At 41.1% G+C, this 18423-nt stretch overlaps 1 protein-coding gene across 1 annotated transcript; it reads right to left on the reverse strand.

Annotated features, from left to right (window-relative positions):
• Positions 1-4928: 4928 nt before the first annotated feature.
• On the reverse strand, positions 4929-11157 carry LOC104406449 (allergin-1-like; the record flags this gene model as incomplete). The annotated part of the gene is given in 9 exon segments (XM_010015420.1): positions 4929-5078; positions 6752-6808; positions 7125-7187; positions 8251-8340; positions 8775-8888; positions 9365-9646; positions 9967-10254; positions 10989-11033; positions 11124-11157. Coding segments are annotated over 9 exon segments (1123 nt in total), but the record flags the coding sequence as incomplete, so codon positions are not given.
• Between the last annotated feature and the right edge of the window lie 7266 nt (positions 11158-18423).

Consider the following 18423-nt stretch of genomic DNA (forward strand, 5'->3'; position numbering starts at 1 on the left):
CTCTGAGGCGCTGCACGAAGCCCGCCAGGGCAGGGGCTGTAGCCGGGAGCAGGGCGGCCCGTCGCTGGAAGAAGTGCTGGGGGCCGCGGGGGTGCTCCGTGAGAGTCTGCTTCCCGGTAGGTCCCTGCTCCGTCACCGCACGCGTGGTTCTTGCTGCGAGCGGGGCGGCTGCGTTTACCGGGAGTTTACGGTTGTGTCGATCGCTGGGCATGGTTCATCTGAGTGCTGTGGGCTTGTGTTCTGAGCAAGGATCGCAGCAGTGTGAATGCGCTTTCCCTTGTAATTAGGGAAACAGGCCCGTTAAAACGACAGTTGTGAAAGCACTTGGAGGAATTGGGCTACAGGCTGCTCAGCTCACCTGTGTGAAACGCGACCGCTGAGAACAGTGTGTGTGTGTTGTGTGTGTGTTGTGTGTGTTCTCATGGCAGGGAATTGAATAATAAACGCTTTTCCTGCAGCCACTGAACTCGGTGATTTGTCTTTTGACAGGGGCCTTGGCACAATATGCTAGCTGCTTGGAACTGGTGAACAGAAGACTGCCTTGTGGCCTTGCTCTAACTGGAGTGTGCTTTCACTCTGTTCCAGAGAGCGAACAACACAACGAAAACCTTGTGAGGTACAGTATGGAAGGGATTAATCCTTTTCCAGCCTTAAACCAACTGTTTCACTTGTTTCACCCTTGAATTATTTTTGAATACTGTTTCTTGCTTTTTCTCCTGTTATTTTTGAAGGAGTTAACTTGCTGACCTTGCTATTGTTTAAAGAATAGGCGAAAGGACCACGTCTTTGCTTGCATGGTTTAGTTCTCCCAGAACTGCAGGACAGTGGCTGGATTACTGGTTACGCCAGAGGCTTCAATGGTGGAGAAAGGTAACAGCACTGGGGGGGAATCTTGGTTGCCTCCTCCCTGTCTCAGAGGGAGAATAAATGCCCTGATCAGTTTTATGGTGTTAGATTGCCCTAGCCTGGTTTTGTCTCTGAAGTACATGTATTTCCTGTGAGAAACTGAAAAACTACTTAAGTTTATGACAAACCTGTGTAGTTTATAACGTGACTTGCAGAAGGGCAAATGTTTTGTGTTTGTAAGTGATTTGAGATCCAGATGCTGGAAAACAGCAAAGAGATTTGGGCTGTAACTTATGAAAATTGCTTGCTAAAAATTGCAGGCTTCAGCTTTCATTACAGACTGTTTTTGTTGTGGTTTATACAGCCTGTGCAGCAGTGGTCACCTCTTCTGTCTTTTCAGTTTGCAGTAGCCCCATCTAACTTCAGCAGCAGTGACTTTCAGGATGAAGAAGGAAGAAAAGGGTTTAATTTACATTACAGTTTTCCTTGGGGGACAGAAACAATAGAAACATTGAAGAACCTTGGAGATACTGAACTGTTACAGATGTATCCAGGAGATAGTTCAAAATTACTTGTAAGCTTTAATCTATTAAAAATCTTTTCTGATAAAGATGACATTGTGTGAGAGAAATGGTTTCTTTGCCGGTCCAGTTGTAACAGATACTCTGCAGTCAGACCTGCACTTTCAAAAGCAGATAAAATAGTGGTTTGGGGGTTATTTTGCAAGGAGTTAATTCATTGCAATTAGAAATGAGCTGTATTGACAGGACACTGTTGACAACTGATTGTCCTTTATCTGTGAGTAGATGTCAAGACTAAGTCAGCGTTAAATTTGCATCAAAAAGAACCTGTAAATGTGTTTTCTTTCTGTAGCTTCCATATATGTAGAAATATGTGAATTAGTGGATTATAAACACTGCAAATGGCTTTCCAGAAGTTACTGCACTCAGAAGGGGGAATGGACCAGGGGGAAACCTTTCCATTGAATTGGAGAGGACAAACTTCTAGTGAATGGCAGTGTTTGAAAAGCCAGGCTGAGCAGCTGGAACAAGAGTAACTTGGTATTTTACCAGTAAAATGCAGCCTTCCTCCGGTGACAGTACTGCCTGTCTCTCCTGGTTTTGCAGTCTTATTTCCATGCAGAAATGGTTACATAGGGATTTCTTAATGTGGGGACACATCCCTGTGGTCACTTGGAAGAAATCCTCAAACTTCCAAAAGAAAATGCAGAGTTTCAAGTGTATTTGTCATAGATTTAAATTGACAATCAAGAGTGGCAGGACAAGGACATAATCCCATCCTGCTCCATCTCCTGCTTCCCCCAGTGTTACAATCTTACCTGGTTGCTGGTAACCTTTTAAAATCTGTGTCTGGATGTATTCTACATGTAGCAGAGGTGCTCAAGCTCAGTGCCTCTTTACATGGTTAAACTAAGCAGAAGGTGTTTTGAGACTGTCTTTGAGGTATCGCTTTGTGGGTTTTTTTCTCTTCAGGGCCGAGACGGAAGGAAGAATGTTATTCCCCATGTCCTGTCTGTGAGTGGAAATCTGGACCGAGGAGTGTTAGCCTATCTCTTTGATTCCCTTCAGCTAGCTGAGAATCCTTTAACAAAAAAGAAAATTGTGCAGAGAAAGGTAACTTCCTGTAGAAAGTGTAAGGGAAGTTTAAGTACAAACCCCACAGGCAGAATATCTCCCTTTTCCACATCACATCTTCTCTTCCCAAACGGGCACAATCAGAACACTTCTGGTAGCAATAGGCTGACCCATGGGACTGCCTCTGCCGTCCTTCTCACCCATAATAGCAACTTCTCTCTCATTCTGAGGTCACCTTTCCTGTTTCACCTCCTTTTCCTCTGATGGGTAGATAGGCCCTTCTCACGCATGCGATGGTGTTCAGAGGAATTGGAATGCTGCTGCTGCTGTGGTCAGAAGAAGGAGTTTCTCTCTTGTAGCAGCATTTGAAGGTTGCTGAGAAGAGCAGAAGTGGGTGGCAGGTGGTAGTGGGGTGTTCCCATGAGGATCATCATTTTTCCTACTTTTACTCTGGTTTTCTGGCTTTCAGACAATCAGATCTGTTAGGCTGGATGGTAACTGTCTGCTGGGCTGTCTGATCACTCTGGCTCCATTAAAGGTGACACAGTTTAGTGTGTGGTGTCCCTGCTCATGGCAGGGGGGTTGGAACTAGATGATCTTAAGGTCCTTTCCAACCCTAACTATTCTATGATTCTATGATGGAGTTCTGCTGACAGAACTTCATGTCTTTTCTGTGCCTCAGCCAAAATGGAGTAATTTCTGCCATGCTCTCATAGCTGGCCTGTGTGCTGCTTTAAATAAAATACAGCATGTGTCTAATGAGGATTTTGTGCTGTGAGAAAATTCAGGCATGTTTAGAACCTTAATTTCAGTGAAAAAATAGTACTATTTCCTAGTTCTGTTTAGAAGGTCACACTAAACACATTTAGTAATCTGTTGCTTTTTGTAAAATTATTAGGTACTTAAGCTTCACCCTTGTTTAGCACCTCTTAAAGTGGCCTTGGATGTAGGAAAAGGTCCAACAACAGAGCTGAGACAGGTATGTTGTAAGAAAGTATTTTAATTTTGAGCACTGACTCTCCATGTGGCTTTCTGTTACAATCCAGACACTGTTTACACTGGGGAAAATCATGCTGCTGCTTTGGTTCATGTTGATTCGTGGTTGTACAGGTTTCACAGCACAGGTTCTGAGTTGTAGCCAAAGGAGTAGTGTAGACAGTGGGTAGCAGATGCCTTCCTTACATTAACACGCTGCTTTTACTACTGTTAGAGAGTTGATACTTGTTCCATGCAAAATTAAGGAAAATAAATAACACAATCCCTCTCAGCTTCCTGATCTTTCAGGATTATCTTAACATGTGGGTCACATCTTCAGAAGGATTATTTAAGTCTTTATTACAGTCAGACATTAAACTGGTCCCCACAGAAGGGAGGGAACTTCCACTGGCATGTTTTTACATAGAAACAGACATTTATTTGCAAGGCTGCTTTCTAATTTTGAGATTATTTCAGACAGAGAATTAACACCCGCTGGGAATGCCAATACCTCACATAGTAGAGCTTTGATAGTGTCTTTGTTTAGGGTTTCAAGCCCTTACAGTTTATGTTTTAACTCTTGTTTTTCAATAAACACAGGTTTGTCAAGGATTGTTCAATGAACTGACAGCAAATAGAATTTCTGTGTGGCCGGGTTACCTTGAAACCGTGCAGGTATCTCTGGAACAGCTTTATACAAAGTAAGGAGAAACAGTCTTTTGTAAATTAAACTATGAAGGTGAAAGATGACATTCTGTGGACTAGAGAAAATAAGCCTGTTTTCAGTAAGAAGTCATCGAGTGCAGTTAACCACATGGCTGAAGGCATGTATCTAAACTATGAATTTGGAATCAAGGAGTTCTATTACAGAGAACAATGTCAGCTCATTTTTAAAACTAAGTATAGGCATTTCACATGTTATTGTCATTTCTCTGGAACTGTGAAATGCCCTTTAGAGACTCTCCTGTTGAAAATAAACTTCTTGAGATGAGTCATAAGCTCACAGAACTGTTTCCCACCCTCACCCCCCACTTTTGCATCTGGATTGGTTCTGTGTTTCACTCTGAAGTACTGTTTCAAATAGTGCCCTGTTTCTAGTCTTGAGCTGAAAAGTTCTTCCAAGTCTGGAGCCATTAGGAATTATTTGTGGAGATAAGTCTGCTATTCCATTTCAGGGCATCATATGAGAGTTGTTGATCAGGAGTGAACTTTGAGCATATTGATGAATGTTTTTTCCTGAGCGAAAATAAATACAACTCTTTGCTCATGTGCAGTAGCCTTCAAAGTAAGTCAGAAAGATACATTCTGCTTTTACAAAAATACTCTTGTAATAGGTCACTAAATAACATTCTTTTTATGTACTAAAGTAAATAATTTAAAGAACTGTAGTCAGGAAAGCAAGGAAGGGCAACAGGAGACTGGTGTCTTCATCCTGGACTTAGTGCACTATTGCAGAAACAAATATTTACAGATGGTGGTCATTTGTACATAACCTAGCTGAATCTTTCATACACCAGAAGCAGTAACGGGAGTGCTCTTTTCTCTGCAGGTATGACGAGATGAGTGTTCTCTTCATGATCTTGATAACTGATGCCACTCTAGAGAATGGAGTGGTCCAGCTGAGAAGCAGAGATACAACCATGAAGGAAATGATGCATATTTCTAGGCTGACGGACTTTTTAACTAAGTATGTAACATCAGCCAAAAATATGTAAACTTAAATATGTTGAATAAAGGGAGTTTCTTAAACATCTGTGCCTGAACTGGCTTCTACAGTGTCATGGACCTGTAAAACTTGGCAGTGCATATCTTCTGTCAACTCTAGACCATCTGGGTCTTCCAGGTTACCTTGAGAAGAGACAAACTTGTCCCTCATTAGGAGGGCTAACTGTACTCTCTTTTATGTGTTCAGTTTTACTATCTTATTGAGAATACTCCATCTTAACCTAAAAATCTTTCATCTGTGTGTTGCCATCAGAATTATGGTCTCTGCTGGAAAATGGTATTTTATAAAACAGACTTCCAAATCCTAAATGTCTTAATAACATCAGTAAGTATCTTCATACTGTCTGGTTTTAGGGACGTATTTTAATCACTTGGCATCAGTTCCTCAGCATTTAAGCTACTTCATCTTGCCCTTGATAAACATCAAAATCAGAAATACATTATCAAGAGTAACAGAGGAAATGAAATAGAAATAAATTGTAAACAATTTTTGACAAGCACTTTTTTGAGGGCAAAAAATGTCTGTACATAAGAAATGGTGGAAAAAGATTAATTTCTCGTATCTACGCTGGAGTGAGATAGATACAAGGGTTTGCATAGGTATGGAGTGATTCTGATCTTCAGTAATGCATGTACAGCTTAAGTCACTTTACTGAAGTGCTTTAAGATGTATGTAATGGGGCATGTGGCCACTGGTGGACATCAATGTCATGAAACACAAGAACTTGCCTTAAAACTTTCTTCTATTGACATGGTGCTTATTTAACTACAAATGGTTAACTACAAGGTTAGCATAGTATGGATCTGTGGCTTACTGAACTCATGGAGTTCTATGTAAACTGGATATAGGCAACATTAAAACAACCCAGACACTTCTGTCAGCCTGTTGCAGGATGCGGAATTTGGTTTGGAATTAGCTGTCCCAAAAATTAAGCTTGGCATCCTTTGCCTACTCTAAGAGCTGAAGTAATGTTGAACTGAGAAACTGCCATCCTTGCTGCTAGGTAACAGCAGGTACAGAGAGCAAATATGGATGTTCTAGTGTGTGCCTAAGAGGACAATACACTTGGGATATGTATAGATATATGTATTAAATACTTAACTAGAGCCTTTTGATTATCTTACATTTTCATAGGATCCAGTTTCTTCTGCAGGAGAATTGTTACATGTACAGAACTTGGGTCTGGGGGAACGCTTTATATCATTTACAACTTTTTGGTTATTCATCAGATGCACACAATGCCGGACTGTATCTTGTGTTCATCAGGATCTTACCTGACAGCGATTGCATTGTGTTGGTTTGGGTTTATGGTGCTATTTGGGCAATAAGCTGCTGTTTGTCTAATGGGATTGTTATTTGGCTCTTTGTTAATTCCAGTTTTTATCTGTTTGTTTTCTGCTTGTTCTTTTAAGTTGAAGTCCTTAGACGTGATGACTTTGGGGTGTTGGTTGCTAGTAGAGAGCAAGCTATATTGTCTGTACCAAATAATTAGGCCAGGAAACTAGTATCTCAACACCATCTCTTTCTGTGCAGACTTCTTGATACTTATCACACCCAGGGACTGAATGATTATTTTAAAATACATGATTAAGTTAATCACAAAACTTACCTTGTGCTCAGTCTCCGATGAAGACCTGTGAATACATTGTAGCACACGCCCTCTTGTCTGCTAAAAGCCAGAATAACAGAATTCTTAATTGATTTTTTTGGTACAGATACAGAGCAGAAGAATTAATATTCATTCCATCAGCAGCTTGGGCACTACTAACATCCCTTGTGTGGTTTCATAACGGGGCTGTTGAATTTTTAGGATTAGGATGGTGATAGGCTTTTTGTTTGGGGTTTGCTTTTTTCTCCCCTCAGAAGAATCTCAGTTACCCTAATTTCTCCATAGGAAGTAAGCAATTCCAGAATGTAACTGCTGCTGGGAAAACCCTGCCTCCCCCCAGCAAAATACCAATAGTATAGCTTGAGATTTTCACCTTTTTCATCTTCTCTTCTTATAACAGAAAAGTTGATGTATTCTTCTTCTGGTTTAACAGGCACTGGATTAAAGATGATGAACAGCAGTTAACTCAGCTATAAGAGACTGACCAGGCTTTCTTTTTTTTTAAATAATCTTGAAACAAAGCAGTAAGATTCCGTATTAAGTATAAACCTGTCATGATTTCCGCAGCCTTCATGGGCCTTATCAGAGCTGCTGTCACTGTCCTTGCAGGCTGTGTGGATAGAATGCTGATTGGTATCTCGCATGAGCAGCTGGAATTCTACCTATCTACTCATGAACAGGAAGGCAGATTTCTTTGGTGAGAATGACTCCCTTTTTGATATTTAGAAACAGGAAGTTGTTGGTTTGCTGAGGGGGGTGTTTCTTTCTTTCTTTAAAATACTGACACATTCACGTGTAACTTAAATGTAGAAAACTGCAGCTTAATAGCATTGTGGCTTTCATGTAATGTCTTCATTATTGTGTATTTTCTGCAACTGAAGTAGTACAATCTCTTAGCATTGGTCAGTTGCTTTGCTGTCTAGCATTACTTCATCATTTCAGTTTGAACTGACTCTGACTCTTGTCAAAGTTAAGAAACGTGGACTGAAGAATTATTGTGTACTGAGCAATTCTGAAGAGGGTGCAGGAGATACATTAAGGTTTATTTTGCTACAACTTGCATCCAGGCCACTTTTGTCTCTTAGTAAATGGGCATTGCACCTCCGATCTGCTTACTTTCTTTTAATTTTCTTTTCCTCTGTAATGACCATTTAACCCTCACCATGAGTTGCTAAATGCAATTCTGTTTTTTTTACTTCTCTTTACAATTGATTTATATATAAAACTTGCGTTCATTTGAGCAGTTGTGGTTTTGGCTGCATGGCTGACAGACAGGTAGTGCCAAATACAGACCCTGTGTGACTTCAAATAACACCTCTGCCAGGCAGGGACAGCAGGAGAATTCTATTACTCCCTGGGTGGTAGCAGGTGTCTCCTTCCAGTGTATCTGCAGTATCTGAAGAAATTTGCCCATACTAGCTACAGACAGTGTAATAGCATTCTTCAACCAGACTCCAACAGTTAAGTTTCACGACTGCTTGGGAGTGACATGAACGTACCAATCTCTGAGTATATCACCTCGTCTTCAGGCTCTTCTACATTTGGTGCTGAAGTAAAGCCACTTGAGGATCTCATACACTTAAATTTTTCTGCAGATTGGAGAAGAAAAACAAGCACATGCCTTTATATGTATATCAGGTTTTCTCAGAGGGAAGTAAACAGCCCCATGATGTTTTTTGGTTCCTAGATAATGCTATTTTCATGATAAAAATTACTCCCTAACCAAGGGTGTTTTAATAGTATTTCCTTTCTTTACTAAGAACGATGAGGTCAATTCCTTCCACTGTTTATGTGTGTTAAATTAGATGTTGTTTTGCTTCCCCCATCGCAGACTTGCCATCTAAAACATAGCTCAGAGGTTTTGCCTTATCAATGTCTTGTTACATTGCCTGTGCTGGTTAAGACAACATCCTAAAATACCAAAAGCTTAACTCTACTTGTAACATGATGTTTACACACTAAAATGTATTCACAGCACGAATGAGCACCTCTGGAAAATGACACAGACATTCAAATAACTCACTTGCTTTATATGCAGGAATTATGAAAAATGGAATTGCCAGAGCAAGTCCTATTAGGAATAGTAGCAGGATCAGCCCAAGAGAAATTATCAGGGGCTGAGAAAATCTTCTCTCTTCTGCCAAAAAGAAAAGAAATAAAAAGGTGTTTATGCTTTCATATTCTAAGTACTTTCTGTAAATTAAAAGCAACACTTTGCATTTCTTTCAGCTTTTGGCTTATCTGGTTAATCCCCAGTAGAGTCCCAAGTGCATGCTGCCACAGCAGAAGGAAAGGACCTCGCCGGTGCCAGTAGACTCTTTCATAGGACCAGAGAGAAAATGAAACTGGACTGTCCCCAGGGCGGGCCAGGGGTTTCTTGGAAAGGTGAATCTTTTACAGTCATCCTTCATGGTCACTTCAAATTCTACTGCTATCTCAGCTGCACGGAATTCTGTCTTTTTGCATTAATTTTGAAAATCTTATTTTTCATTCTAAAAAATTGTATTTTGAACATGAAACAAAATTTATGGCTAAAAAACTTGCATTGTTACAAGATCGAGTTTCGTGTGGCCCCTGGTTACCGACAGTAGCAACTGTTTCACACGTGCCTACCTGCTAATGTGAAGTTGAAACCATTGCTGTATTTTGCATTTCTGCGAAGACCATTTTCAGCTCTACATTTATAGGTTCCAAAGTCACTAGAGGAATTGATGAATAGAACAATCTCAGCTGCTTCCTTCTGCATCATCACCTGGGAAGAGATGCTCTGTGTTCCTTTGAAGAATATGTATGTGATAGGAAGAGAGCCGTTCTCCGAGAGGCAAGACAGGGTCACGTTCTGGCCTTTCTTTGCTTGAGAGGTGGGTGAGCTCAGCACTGGTTTGGAAATGGGCTCTGTAAAAAGAAAACTGAAAAGACTGCATCATTGAGTACAGGACAAGCTCTAAAGCAAGGCTTGGAGTTAAGCAGCAACACTGGCAAATGAGATGGGTATGAAGGATGGGGGGCTTGGTGAGCCCGATGGGAATATGGGAATTGCCCTGCCAACTCCTAAGACTGTCTGCAGTAAGGTTCAGCTCCGCAGTCAAGGCAGGCACATGCTGCAGTCCAAAACAGTACCTGCTGCAAGCAAAACCCTGGCTCATGCTGCTGCAGATACGTGGCTATGTGCCCCTAAAATGAAATGTGCTGAGAAGGAATACAGCAAGACATACCTAGAAGGGTGAAGCTGAGACTGTTGCTGTATTTTCCGCCACTGGTGTTGTTATTCTCAGCTTTGCATTTGTATTCGCCCAGATCACTGGCAGAGTTGATAGTCAAGTTAAACAAACTGGGGGTCAGGTCTGGCCTATTTAAGGTGGATACCTTCTGATTACGTTTAAACAATGTGTATCTGACAGGTGGAGATCCAGAATCTGAGTTGCAGGAGAGGGTCACGTTCTGGTTCATCACTACATTCAAAGTCCCCTGCACAGGTTTGAGCCTGGGATTGGACAGCATCTCTGGAAAGAAGAAACTCCTGAGTGAGTTCACTGCACCTTTCATCCAGGAAACTCAGATTTTCCCCAAAATGTGATGAGGACCACTCTATACTCATTTCTGTTGAAACAGGGGGTTATAGGGTCTTCCTCATCCTCTGGTAGCAGGCAACACAGCTTTGTATTTTTCAAAATCAGTATGGAGTTTCAAACACCTGATGACAAATGCATGTCTTCATGCAAAAGAGAGCATATATGTACAAAGCCATAGATGTATCCAGATGAACCAACCAAAATATTTTTGAACTACAGAAGGAATTAAAATAGTGCAAGTATAAAAGATAATATAAATTTTATGGGATGTTAATCATAGGAGAAAGTAACCCTATAGGGTACTTGAGAGGTAGCATGTGAATCTGCAAGTGAAAGTAGTATTTTATTTGTGGCTGTATCAGGCAGAATTAACATCGTGTAAGTAGATTGAAGTTTTGGATAGTAGCAGCAGGGGCCTTGATGGTCTATCAAATTAGTTTGCTTTTATGGTATTGTACAAACAAGTTTGTAATAAAAACTTGTATTTTCACACAAAATAGTAATAAACTGGTAATGAATAAGATAAATTATGACACTTCTAGAGGGGGGAAAAACATGTTTTAATTTAACATGAAAGTTTTGGACATTTTAAAATTCCCCCCCCCACTATTTTTTTAACAGTTAATTTCAGCCCATATCCCAAACACAAGAAAGAGAAAACCTACCTTTGCCATTTACCATAGTCTTCTGAATCCGCTGAGATGTTTGAACTAAGAGAAGGAAAGAAAGCTTTCAGTCAAGAAGCAGTAGTTCTCGTTTAGAAAGGTTTGTAGTATGTAAGAAGGATATCCTTGACTTACGGAAGGAAAACAGCAGAATTGTGAGAAAAACCATTTTCTTGGTCCTGAGCACGCCAGCGGGTGCAGCTACAGGAGCAAGATCTTTGCCCAGTGGCTCTAGGAGTTGAGGAAGTCCTAAATACAGAAATGGAGCTGATTTTTGCTGATTGTGTAAAGACTTGTCATATTTCACTTGCATTTAGCTTATGGGAGACAGAGTAGTGGGTAGAAGCAGCTGTGGAGGGAGGAACAGCAGTTTGGGATAGAACTAAATGTTACAGAGTTGTTTCAAGATGGAGCTGGCATCATGAGCAGTTTTCCATAGGAGAGATGTGTGGTAGGGCCGTGCTGCTGTGAGCAATACAAAGCTGTAATTTTTCTAGCACTGCTAGAGGGAAGAGACCGAGATCAGTGATTCGTATCAAACAGCCACATGTTTGCTAGAGATGATGCAAGTCATCATACGGCTCAGACCGAGGGAGTTTCTGGTACTGGGTTTATTTTAGCAGCGGTATAATTAATAAAAAGTCAAAAAAAGTACGAAATCTAGAGAAGTTTTCAGGTGCTAATAAATATTTAGAGCTCGCCACCTCGTTAAAGGAGTATTTTGGTCAAACTTCAAATATTTATTATTGAGGAAGTGAGATCTTGTACTAAAGGTACAAATCTCATCACGAACTTCAGTTCAGCACCACTGCAGAAGCAAATTTGATGGCTAATTTGATGAGCTAATCAGTAATACAAAGCTACATAATTACAACAAGTAGATGTTCTTTACTTGTCATCCGTTGGGCAAAGTAAATGTAATCCTTAGTTGTACACGGGCAATGCCTTCTGAAGAGCTCTAGGCCCTGCTTTATATGAAGAAGTAACTACTTATACAGGGAACGCCTTGGAAGTGGTGTTGTGACCCTCATTTCTTTAGAGTTTATGAAAGTGACAAGACCAGGCTCTACAGTCTGTGTCATACAAACTCCCTCTCAACACCCGGCCTGGCGCAGCGCCGCGGTTCCCTCGCAGATTTTATGCACCACTTTCCTCCTTTCCTTTATTCTCCCCAGGTTTTGTTTTTAATGTAAGACAACCTCCACCCTCCCCTCGCAAACGTGTCCTATGTCGAAACCCCAGCAACCGACCGCAAGAGCGGAATGGGGTTGTTCTGCAGCTGGCAGGAAGCACGTGTAGACACGCGTGTGAGGAGCAGAACCGGGAGCGTTTGCGGCTCTTCCTGTTGCACCCACAGAGCCCTCCCGACGGCGGCAGAGCCGGTGATGGTGGCAGGATGAGTCCCCCCCGTCCTGTCAGGCCATGGGAGGCTGCTGAGGGCAGTGGTGGGAAGCAGAGCGCAGCAGCTGTAAATGGTGTGTGTGCAGAGAGCTTGCTTGGTTCCCTCAGGGTGTGTGCCCACGGGGGTATCTAGGGAACAAAAGTGCTGTTCGAAGCACTGGTTCCTATTTGGGAAGTGGGGAGAGCTTTTCCAGAACTGTTTGTGCCTTTCTTGGCCCTTGGCTTTCTTGTTTTGGACTCTGCTAAGCAACCCTGCTCTCTTCCCCTGGGTGGAGGTCTTGTAGTTCAGGGTGGCTTTGTCCTCAGTGTTTGTTTTGGTTTTTGCTTTGCTTGTTTTGTTTTCACTGAAATTTGACTTTGGTCGGAAATAGAAGGGAATATGTTTTCTTTGACACATTCCATCCATCTGAACTCTACATGTAGGTCATGGGGAAGAGCTGGGTTTCATTTAACTGTCCGATACTTGGACCTACTTGTTTCATTGCTCAAATATCTGATTACTTTTCCACTTCTATAAGTGCTTTGCAGAGCACTGAGAGAGACACTTCCCATGTAAAAAGATTTTTGTAACTGTTATGATAGGATTTGGTAGCTGAGGGTTAGCGATGAAGTTTGTATAAAAGCCAACCTGCAGTTGCTACATCACCAGGAGGGGAGTAATAACACATCCTGGTTAGATCATCACTCAGATGAAGTTTGTAATGTAAATGGTTAAGTTAGGTTGATATAAAGAAGCTTCTGGAAAAATTCATTGACTACTTGGTCCTGCAGGGCAAGGAAAGGCTGTATGAACTCATGGGAGCTGTGCCAATGGCCTGTTATTATTCTCAAGCACTACTCTTGGAATAATGCTTTTAATTTCTTCTGGTTAATGTGGATATTATTGAGATGTGCATTCAACAGATCTGAAGATGGATAGCATCCTTATGGCAGCTTTATCATAGGCTTTAAGGCAGTGTTTTTCTGTGTGTGCTGGAAGGAATTCCCAAAATTATGAGAATGAGCTTCATTAAATCCTGTTGTATTACTCTGAGAAAAAAATGTTGCTGTCTTATTGTGCCCTTCAGCAGGGAGAACAGCATCCATATTGTCCATATGGCATCCAGTTGGCCATATTGTCAATGTGAAACAGGGAAAAAAAGCAAAATTAGCCCTTGGCATCACTTTTCTTTGAATACCGACTTTAACTTTGAATGCTAAGTAGTTCATTAGTCTCTTCAAGAGTGTCCTGGACAGCAGTAAATGACGTTTACTTCCATCATGATTGTTTTTTCTGGCAGAGTTGGCTATTGACTTTGGACATACATGATGTTGGTTTGTTCAGCAGATTTATAGCACCAGTAAGATACCGTGCAAGCCTGGAGTTTCTTTTTATTAGATTTACAAATTATCTGCCTAGAATTGATGTGGCTGTACATGGAAGAAGAACTGAATACATTTAACAAAGAGCAATGTACAGAAGGGCTCCAGCCAAAACAAGTACGTTAGAAAGTCTGAGAGGGAGATGTGTATTGCTTGGTGCTGTGATGATATTCTGCCTCAAGCAAGCAGGTGGAAGACAATAAAAGCCAAACTGAGCTTTCATTCACAAGGTCAATTCTTTGACTTGAGAATGAAAACAGTGTGGGATAGCATTCTGCAGAAAGGCTGTGAAGGCTTCACAATGTATCTGTCCTGTCGGAGGCTTCCAGGGAAATTTGCGTGTTTCAGCAGAATTACTGAAGTTATTCCTGGTCCCAGTTTCTCATCCCAGAGGTCCTCCATTCTGGAAGACCGTCTGCTACAGTAAATGTCTGCAGAAGGCGTGCTAGAAATCACGATATACTAACAGTTAAGTCTGGTGATGAAATAAATTAAGCACTTGTGTTTTGTCTGCAAAAAGGTTTTGCTGATACAGCTAGATCATCACTGAATACCACATTTTCACACTCCTACTCAAAATGGCTGCGGTGGCAAGTCTGCTCTTTATTTCAACTACTTGGTACTTGATTGTAAGAAGGTTGTTTTTTGTAGAGAATAAGTAACAGTAAAAGAGGAAAGGATCTTCTTCTACAGGCACATTTAAGATATCTTTAAATTTCTGGCAATGATCCTCAGATTCTGAATGAGAATTTGAATGTGATTGATGGTTTTCAATGAACTGAAAATTGCAAAGAACATGTCAGCAGGTGAAAGGAGATTTTGGGTACGCAGTTTGAGTAACCTAGCAGCTCCTAAACCCCAAAGATGGAATGTTTGAAATGATCTGGATTCCCTCTGGCTCCTTTTGCCCTCTCTCCAAAAAAAAAATGAAAACAAAAAAGAAAGAAAAAATTTTGGTGAGACCCTGAAGCCTGGGGCTACTTAATGCATTTCTCTTGGGATGAATTCTGACATCGCTGTCTGAAAAGTGTTCCAGATAAACGTGTTCAAGAACGACTGTAAGAATACTATAGGTTGAAAGACACAGAGTACTCTCTTCAGCAGCCTTCTTTAAAAATGGATGCAAGTTTCACTTTTTCTGCTTCCTAACCTCTGATAAAAATTGATGGGTTTGGGTTTAATTTTGAGTATTTAAGATCCTGAATGAAAAAAGTGTTTTAAAAATACACCTGTCAGGATTATGTCTGGTTTTCAGCCCTTTTCAAACTACTCTTTGTGTACTCTGAGCAGTACCTGCCCCTTTGTGCATCCTACCCAGAAGTTACAGCAGTGATGTCTCTGTGTGGACACCAGCTGCAGATCAGGAAGCAGATGAATTCCTCCTCTTGGTTTGTGTATAGTCTACTGAAAGATTTTCTGTCAACTTGGATCAGCTTTTTGAGGTACTAACAACTGAATTTCACTTCTGAAACTGGTGTGGGATAGTGCTTGGAGAATCATCAAGCAATACAGAAACAATGGGAATGTACAGAGAAGGAAAAACATTTCAGGAATTAATTCCCTCTCCTGCCAGAAGGTTCTGACCTTTTCTTTGGCACACTCCATACTCTGCAATGGATATTGCTGCAGAGCTTGAGGCTGGTTTTTTGCTGCATACAGGAATGCTGGATGCTAAGCAAAATGCGTGCAAATTCTGGTGTATTGCTAGATAAGCACACTGTGTGATAGTGGCAGTCTGTGATGTTTTTTTCTAACTTGAGGAACTTGTTAACCCAGGAGAAGAAAGAAGTTAAAAATGTCCTCAGTATGTAGAATCAGTCACTTATGCCCACTGCTGGAACAGAGAAAGCTGGAGAGGTGGAATCAGAAACCATGATCCTAGTGTAAGCCAACAAATAATGAAATACAAGCCAAGACTTCAGATTCCTGGTGTTCTTTTCTATGTTGCACCATTTCAGTAAGGAAGCATAAAGCTAAATAGCAATAACCAGCTCCTGTTGTATTCAAAAGAAAAATGCCAGAGTGAAAGCCTCAGTGATAATCTTTCATTATCAGCTTCTTGGTTCCTTCAGTTACTTTTCCAGATCTTATTTAATTGCCATTTAGAGGAGGTGTTGGATATCAGTAATCATATGAAAGAGAGCTGAAGGAACCGCGTGTGCTTTGCTACAGTGCTCTTCTCCCAGTAGATGGTGCCATTGTGAAATGCAGTTTATTCCGATAGGCACAAACTTTCTGCAATCTAGAGCTTCTGTTAACTGTAGAAGTTCTAGACTTTTACAAACCCCTCAATGCTCATTTCTTTGATGTTCTTCATAAATATTCAAATCCAGGGATGAAATTCATTTTTATTCGTCTCTGGGGAGGTATAAAGACACTTAAAATACAGGTAAATGATACAAATGTCCCGCATTCAAGAGAAGATGATATACCCTGAAAATATACGTAGTAAAAAGTCAGTTCATTCCTACTTCACCAGGGATTTGGCTAGGCTTGTGAAAACAGCAGTGCTTACTGCAGTTCCATTATCTATGAGTATGCTGAAGCAGGAAGTGATAATGAAGCAAAACATTTTGGGGATTGAGGAATTAGAAATCAGAGCCGATTTTCTGTTCTTGGTAGAATATTCTTACTGGGAAGCTTGTGTTCACTTCAGTGTAGAAGAACACAGAGCTCTGAAATTTTTATCATTTTGAAAATAAGATTTAGAAAATCCCAAGCATTGGTAGATACACCTCTGCAGCCATTAACTGGTTTTAAAATCAGTGAACTTACAGAAGAAACCATTTGGACTCTCTATTCTCAGGGTCAAGATTCAGTCACCCCAGAATGTCGTGTTAAAGGTTTTGTAGTAGATCAGCGTGATACAACTTGAAGGCAACACATGTAGAGACTTTTTTCCTGAAGAAAGTGAAACTCCCGTCAGGAATGGGCATTTGAGACCAGGAGGCAAAGTTTAGATCTGCTGGAATCAGCATGTGCTCTGTAAGGAAGTAAGATGACAGTCCTGGAGACTGGCTCTGTGCTGTGCTCTTTACTGTCCTGCCAGCCAGCTGGGGAGCAAATGAAAACAAACAGCTCAAGTGTGCTGTGAACTCCCAGCTTCCTCCCCTGCCATAAGGGACTGGCTGGAAACAGTGTGTTTGCAGAGGGAGAAAGCTGAAAATCTTATTCAGCATTTTGCCTTTAATTAGGAGAATAGGCCTTGCCTCTGAGTGCAGGCAAAGCTCTGTTCAGGTGGCAGAGCTGGTGGGTTTGGGAAATGTCATATGTGAGCAAGTAGTGGAGGACCCAGCTGGTAGGAACAGGAGTGTGAATTCCCAGATGAGCACAGCTTTAGTGTCCAAGGGTCTGGCTCATGGGGCAGTAGATTAAATGTAATTATTCCCATAGGTCTCCAAGGGCATTGTGTCACGTAATAATGACTATTCTGTCTGCTTCAGAAGGTGTGTTGCATTTTTGAGGTCAGTCCTACTTTTCCCACAAATATAAGGGATTTCCTTATACAATATATATCAGACTAACTTTGGTCATTCCTACTTCAGAAAAATGTAAGATTACAGTAAGGTGACTGCTAGGAAAACGTGCAGCTGTATTACTGGCACAGGTACTTTTAAATCTAAATGCTTTAAGTCAATCTGATGTCCAGTGTAACAGTAGAAGATGGTCTGAAGCCATTCTTTTGCATTTGAAGTACTTTTCCCCCAAGTTTTATGGTATTTTGGTTTAAATTCCTGCAGTTGAATTTACTTCTTGGATTTTGGTTGATACCAGCTAGATTTTCCTCTCCAGGACAAAGGTGAGGGCTTATGAAGAACACAACAGTCTAATTGGCCTGTAACATCTTATGGCACATACTTTCCCTGGAGGGACGTCTCACAACAGCCTCAGGTTTTGGCACCATTAAACCTTACTCCTGACCTCGTTCATCCTAAAAGCTGGCCTTCCCACCTCAGGCTGAAACTAGCCTGGTTCCGTATTGGCTCACTCTGAAGGATACTAGCCCACACTCACTTTCCCCTTCCCTTGCAGTGGCTCAGAGGAGAGCCTTTGTCCCCTGTGGGAAAGACTGGTGTGGCTTTGCTGAGCTTTGTGTGTCCTGCTTAATTCTTTTATGGGGGAGAGGGGAAGGGGGAAATGGCCTTCCTTCCTATTTTTTGTTATCAATAGCAAAAGTTGGTCTACCTTTGTTCTCTACCTGCCATGTGTCCTCCTTCTCTTTTCCTTTACCTGGCTCTGGAGACCATTGCTGGCAACCAGCCAGACCATCAGTCTTTTGTTGGTGGTGCATTTCAAACAGACTGGATTAAACAGAACAAATACTACTGCTGGTTAAACAGCTTACTTCTTAGTCATTAGTTACTATGACTATTGTGCTCCCTCCCTGCAAAACAGCTACATAGATGCTCGTTCATATCGCCTATACATTGTTACACAGATGAGTGTTTCCCTCCTGTTTCCTTTTGCAAAACACTCTGCTCATGTGTGTAATACAAGCATTAAAATACACATTTGGCTTTAAACTATTGTTTTTTGTGGAAAAAATAGTTTTCATTGACTCTAGGAAAAAAGAAGAAAAAAGGGGGGGATTTCATACAAACACAGAAGCTTATGAGAACTATAAGTCTCATTTATAGGCTTCTGTGAATGTATTTAGTATTGTTTTCAGCAG

The sequence above is a fragment of the Nestor notabilis genome, unplaced genomic scaffold, assembly GCF_000696875.1.
Source record: "Nestor notabilis isolate BGI_N333 unplaced genomic scaffold, ASM69687v1 scaffold5595, whole genome shotgun sequence".
NCBI classification, from domain to species: Eukaryota; Metazoa; Chordata; class Aves; order Psittaciformes; family Psittacidae; genus Nestor; species Nestor notabilis.